This window comes from Olea europaea, unplaced genomic scaffold (genome assembly GCF_002742605.1).
Source record: "Olea europaea var. sylvestris unplaced genomic scaffold, O_europaea_v1 scaffold1923, whole genome shotgun sequence".
NCBI lineage: Eukaryota > Viridiplantae > Streptophyta > Magnoliopsida > Lamiales > Oleaceae > Olea > Olea europaea.
In genome coordinates, this window is record NW_019237053.1 from 211,932 (window position 1) to 218,240 (window position 6,309).

At 35.6% G+C, this 6,309-nt stretch overlaps 1 protein-coding gene across 2 annotated transcripts; it reads left to right on the forward strand.

Moving 5' to 3' along the window:
- The first annotated feature begins 448 nt into the window (after nucleotides 1-448).
- On the forward strand, nucleotides 449-4,784 carry LOC111379048 (phospholipase D beta 1-like). 2 transcript variants are annotated; one of them, XM_023002375.1, is made up of 10 exons: nucleotides 449-1,861; nucleotides 2,315-2,428; nucleotides 2,546-2,740; nucleotides 2,823-3,071; nucleotides 3,159-3,227; nucleotides 3,316-3,463; nucleotides 3,559-3,707; nucleotides 3,799-3,975; nucleotides 4,068-4,265; nucleotides 4,345-4,784. In XM_023002375.1, exons 1-10 carry the CDS (start codon nucleotides 917-919, stop codon nucleotides 4,396-4,398), a joined length of 2,298 nt encoding a protein of 765 aa, XP_022858143.1. In that variant the 5' UTR covers nucleotides 449-916; the 3' UTR covers nucleotides 4,399-4,784. The 2 variants fall into 2 exon arrangements, with proteins under 2 accessions (XP_022858143.1, XP_022858142.1); XM_023002374.1 differs by having other exon boundaries at nucleotides 452-1,861; nucleotides 4,350-4,784.
- Nucleotides 4,785-6,309: the final 1,525 nt, after the last annotated feature.

Consider the following 6,309-nt stretch of genomic DNA (forward strand, 5'->3'; position numbering starts at 1 on the left):
ACAATTAAACCTTTACTTTCCATTCTTTTTCAGTAATTCATTTTTCTCATTCGTCACTCTATAAAACCAACATTTTGTGAAAAGTAACCCTCTGTACCACCAGTCAGCAAAGAGAGTTAAGAGTGCCTAATTTAAATATGATTTCCTTATTCCTAAAACCCATAATCCTGTAATCAAATTCAATCATGTTACTTGTACAATTAATTTGACAACATGTGAGTTGATTGGCACCGTGTTTGAAATCAATGGCGAGGATTTTTGCACCTTATATATTGTCAAACTCTTTGTGCAAATAGATGAATTCAATAAAATCAGTCAGAAATTGTCCAAAATATAGAATTGTGTAAAGAATTGATTGGTCAACTTTGGTGCACCATCAATCATTGAATATTCCATCAAACAGCTGATTATTATAACCTTTCATCATTGAATACTCCACCAACAGCTGATTATTATAACCTTTCAGTAAATTAATGTTCCCTCTTTTTCTTAAACTCCATCTCTATTCAATGCCTTCTTTTCCTACTTGTTATCCATTTTCTTTATTCATCTAAGGTAACCCACACCACATACCCACTATTTCCTTCTGATCATCCATAGATCATATAAATCCATCCGGGATGCAAATTACTCATCTTATGCATATGTTTTTACTTGATTTTTCTCTTACTTTTTTGGGTCATTTTCTTGATTTCTTCTGCTAACTATTATTAATATCATGATTAACAAGAAAAATCTCCTCTTCTTTTTTTTAAGCTTTTCGCAATCTTAAACACAGGTTAGACATATTTTAGTTCACATTTATTCATCTGGTAAATCACGAGATGGACTTCTTTGTATACTTATAGATACAGTTGTTGCCTTTTAGATCCATCATTTGAGTAATTCATCGCCATTAGCGCACATTCTAGTAGTTATGGCTCACTTGGTGTATTCTGATTCAATGAATGGTGGATCACAGCATGGTCAAGGTGTGGAAATTTTTCCATCCAAGACAGTGTCCCTAAAAGTGTTACTGTTACATGGGAATTTGGATATTTGGGTTAACGAAGCTCAGAATCTCCCAAACATGGATTTATTCCACAAGAAGCTAGGTGATATGTTTGGTAGATTTGGTTCTAAAATGGAAGGGAATATGTCCAACAAGATAACGAGTGATCCTTATGTCACAATCGCGATCTCCAACGCGGTAATTGGTCGAACTTTTGTAATTAGTAACACCGAGAACCCAATTTGGAGGCAGCATTTTTATGTTCCAGTGGCACATCATGCTGCAGAAGTTCAGTTTGTGGTTAAAGATAGTGATATTGTCGGCTCTCAGACTATGGGGGCTGTTGGGATCCCCGTAGAGCAGTTATTGTCCGGGGAAAGAATCGAGGGTACTTATCCCATACTCAATATGAATGGAAAACCGTGCAAGGCCGGGGCTGTTTTGAGTCTATCAATTCAGTACACACCAATGGAAAAATTGTACTTTTATCATGGTGGAGTGGGATCAGATCTATCGTATCAGGGTGTCCCGGGTACTTATTTTCCTCTAAGGAGAGGAGGTAACTTGACCCTTTATCAAGATGCTCACGTACACGATGGTTCATTACCGAATTTGTGGTTAGCGAATGGTATGCTGTATCAGCATGGACAATGTTGGCGGGATATTTATGATGCAATAAGTCAGGCGCGGCGTTTGGTTTATATCACTGGGTGGTCTGTTTACCATCTAGTTCAACTTGTCAGGGACGATCTGAATGCAACAGATAGCAGCTTAGGCAAGCTGCTGAAAGTGAAATCACAAGAAGGTGTAAGAGTGCTACTTCTTGTATGGGATGATCCTACTTCTAGGAGCATTCTCGGATATAAAACAGTAAGAACCAACTCTATAGTATGCTTCTTTTTCAATTGCAATAGAACTTGAACGAAGTATAGTGTTTTTAAATGAAATTTTGGATTTAGATGTGATTGAGCCTTTCAATAGCTCAATTTTTTCATCTATTTTCCTTGGTAGATACAATCATCACTGAGCTTATTGATCTCGCTCAACCCTTTGCATTGAACTCTTAAGATTGTAAGTAGTTCAATTTATTTGAACTCTTCAATGTTTTAGTATGAGAAAATTTTGCATGAAAGTCGATTTAAACATGCCATTTCAGTATAAAGGTTCATCACATTATCAGTATCTTTTTGTTAGTTTTGGTTTTGAATCAATATGTAGTCTTGAAATGTTCGCTTATAAGGCATTTGCATAGTGGTAGTTTTGGGTGAGTTTAATTTTTATTCTTGCATCTGATGGTCTTTTGTCACTTTCTATGACATTCAGGAAGGGGTGATGGATACAAGCGATGAAGAAACTCGTCGTTTTTTCAAGCATTCGTCAGTGCAAGTGCTACTGTGTCCTCGAACCGCTGGGAAAGGTAGCTGGGTGAAAAAGCAGGTTTGCTTCTATAATCCTCTCTAAGGGATTTACGCGCTACTAGATAGTATAATGAACGAGATTTTAGCTTCTTTTTTCTTAATACTATCTGATTGTGTTTGTTCATTTTGTCCACAGGAAACTGGTACGATCTACACTCATCATCAGAAGAGTGTGATAGTAGATGCTGACGCTGGTAATTACAAGAGAAAGATCATAGCTTTTATTGGAGGCCTCGACTTATGCAAGGGCAGATATGATACACCAAAACATCCAATTTTTAGGACATTACAAACTGTTCATAAGGATGACTATCATAATCCTAATTTCACAGTAATTTTCCTACAAAACTTTTGTGTTGTTCATCTTGCTTATGATCTGTTTTTGCTTATTCATGTAAGTTGTAACTAAACAGGGGCCTGCTGTTGATTGTCCAAGAGAGGCATGGCATGATTTACACTGTCGAATAGACGGTCCGGCTGCATATGATGTCTTAACTAATTTTGAGGAGCGTTGGTTAAAGGCGTCAAAGCCTAGTGGCATCCAGAAAATGAAAGCATCACATGACGATAACTTACTCAAGCTCGACAGGATACCTGATATATTAGGAATAGAACAGGCTACCAACCAAAAACTAGATGATCCCGAGACTTGGCACGTCCAGGTATCATCAAATCGAATTTTTCTTCAACCCCAATAGTTCGATTGTAGTTTCTTCTTGTACATTTTAACTAATTTATGGCATTTTTAGGTTTTTCGTTCGATTGACTCCAACTCTGTTAAAGGTTTTCCTAAAGATCCAAAGGAGGCTCCAAACAAGGTAAAAACATTTGTCTCTTAACTTCTTTTTTCATCTGTTAGAGGGCGATGCTAGGGAATGACTTTATATGTTTGCTGCATTAAAACAGAACCTGGTATGTGGAAAGAATGTACTAATAGACATGAGTATACATTCAGCTTATGTTAAGGCAATTCGTAGTGCCCAACATTTCATTTACATCGAGAATCAGTACTTCCTTGGTTCATCGTACAATTGGACCAATTACAAAGACCTGGGTAAGAAAAATCTTATCAAAAATTTACTAATTATACCTGAGATACTCGTCAATTTATGAATGACGGAGATTAAGCATATCAAATTTTATTTCCAGGTGCAAACAATTTGATACCTATGGAAATTGCTCTAAAGATTGTCAACAAAATCCGAGCAAGGGAGAGGTTTTCAGTCTACATTGTCGTCCCAATGTGGCCAGAAGGTGCTCCTACTAGTACTCCTACTCAAAGAATTCTATTTTGGCAGGTTAAATTCAACCACCTCAGTTCGTTAAAGAGATTAAAAAACTTATGTGAGATTGATTGATTCATTAAAAGTTTTTATTTTTTAATTACAGAGTAACACAATGCAAATGATGTATGAAGCTATCTACAAGGCTTTAGAAGAGACAGGACTTGAGAAGATGTATGAACCCCAAGATTACTTGAATTTCTTTTGCCTCGGGAATCGCGAGGCTCACGACGGTGGAAGCATTTCAAATACGACTAAGAGTTCTCCCGCAAACACTCCACAAGTACATTGCTCTTAATTTTCTGAATAATTTATAAATCTTCGAGTTCATATGTTACATTTCATCTTATAAGCCCCTGTGATGTCATTATCCAGGTATTTACTCGGAAAAATAGACGCTTCATGATCTATGTCCATTCAAAGGGAATCATCGTAGATGATGAATATTTGATATTGGGTTCTGCTAACATCAACCAACGCTCTCTCGAAGGAACAAGAGATACTGAAATTGCCATGGGCGCATATCAGCCGGGATATACATGGGCTCGCAAACTTACTAATCCACACGGACAGGTATCATTTTTCTTCTACCTCATATTGGTTTCAAATGTTTGTAACTGCAAATCTGACCTAGTCTGTGTGCACATTTAAGTGCAGATCTACGGATATAGGATGTCGCTTTGGGCCGAGCACATGGGTACATTAGAGCAATGTTTTGAGCAACCCGAGAGTCTTGAATGTGTGAGACGTGTCAGATGGATGGCCGAACATAACTGGAAACAGTTTGCAGCGGATGAAGTAAGTGAAATGAAAGGTCATCTACTTAAGTATCCAGTCGAAGTAAATAGAATGGGGAAGGTTCAGCCTCTTCCTGGTTGTGAAACATTCCCAGATATGGGAGGCAAAATTGTCGGTACATTCAGTGGGATACAAGAGAATCTCACAATTTGATCAAATCTTTGTATTTTTATAAAGGAATCTAGATTACTTTTATATTTGTTAAAATCAGTTGTTGATATTCGAAAAACGTTCCTTGTAAAACAGTGCAGATATGTTTTTGTGCTATAATAATGCAGACACTTTCATGCTTCATTTTTGGTTCTGATACAAGTTCAAGATATGAAGTTCTCAGAGCGGGATGCAAATTTGAAAATATAATCCTATTTGACCACTGTATAACATCAGGATATACCACGAGTGAATTCTTTAATTTTTTGAAAAAATAAATAAATTTGTAAGCGATTTATTCAGCTACAAATATCGGTACTCTCATTCCCATATCAAAAATTTGTAAGTGAACGGAGAACTTATTTCATTTTTTCCTTGCAGATGTTCGATAGTAATTGATAAGCACATTCACCTCCGGAAAATCTGTAGTTGAATATCATTGACCTTCGCTATAAGAATTTTCATCTTTGAGGTCGTTGGTGACTGTTAACTTCTTTTCCATTGCTGACTCCACAGATAATAGTAAATAAAGTTGTCTGTATTTAATTTCTGTAGGTGAAAATATGTTAATTGGTATGGTCAAGATACATAATTTTAAAATTATTTAGCTCCCTATTTCTCGTAAAGGTATTTGGTGGGGATTAAAATTAATATTTTCTAACAAATTTTCATATAAGTTTTTGAAATATGTAGTTCAAAGTTATGAGATCCATGAAAGATGTGATTAATATTGATTGTTTGACTTTGAATTAAATTAAAATAAGATTTTAATATAAACCAAACTGGCTCGAATTAGAATAAAAGGGAAGAACAAAATCCAAATAACGCAATAAATATTAGAACTGAACAACGAAATTGTCAAACCATAAAATCTAACCGAAATCACTTTTTTGAAACCATTGGTTTGGGTCCACATGAATCCATCAATGTTTTGATTATGAACTGAGCCAAATATCTTCGAAGTAGGTCAGTTTAGGTTTCAACATGTGCAAATTGTTTAACAAAATAAATAAAAATAAAAGTAAATTAATCTAAATTTTATCCACCTCAATTAAAAATAACACAGTTAAACTCAATATTTAAATAGAATATTATACATCCCAATTCATTAATTAAATTAGATCCAAATACGTATCAATCACCACAACTGTGAATGTAAAACCCTCAAATTAGGTGAAGTGTTGAACAACTGTTGCTAAATAATATTCATCGATTGTCCATTATAAATAAGCGGACAATTAAATCTAGATTTTAGTATAAAACCCTCAAATTGGTTGATGACTACAAGATGGAGTTTTCCACGTTGATTACTAATGGAAATGGAGGAACGGTTGGTGTCGCAATATATGGGTGATCTCCATCCCCAAATACATGACACATTTAATATATTTGATTTTGTGACAGTTTCTTAGGTGCATCTAAGGGCGATATAGATAGAGAAACAGCAATCCATGCAAAATATAGGTACTTCAACTGCTGGAAGTTCTTTCAGTAATCATAACAATAGACAACATGTCCTGGTAATCCTAGCCAGATTGGTCTTTCTAGAGCAAATCATGTTCAACTATCAGGACGTCCTAGAGGTGGCACTCGTTGTTTCACTTGAAAAGGTATGGGTTATAGAGAATCTAAATGTCCCAAAAATTCGCGCAGTGGACTTTTTGTTGAT

Bases quoted from the DNA above. Each gene is read 5' to 3' on its own strand.
- LOC111379048 (XM_023002374.1), top strand. From the start codon at position 917: ATGGCTCACTTGGTGTATTCTGATTCAATGAATGGTGGATCACAGCAT. The intron at 2,741-2,822 runs GTAATTTTCCTA...GTAACTAAACAG, and splicing joins ATCATAATCCTAATTTCACA to GGGCCTGCTGTTGATTGTCC. The intron at 3,228-3,315 runs GTAAAAACATTT...GCATTAAAACAG, and splicing joins CAAAGGAGGCTCCAAACAAG to AACCTGGTATGTGGAAAGAA.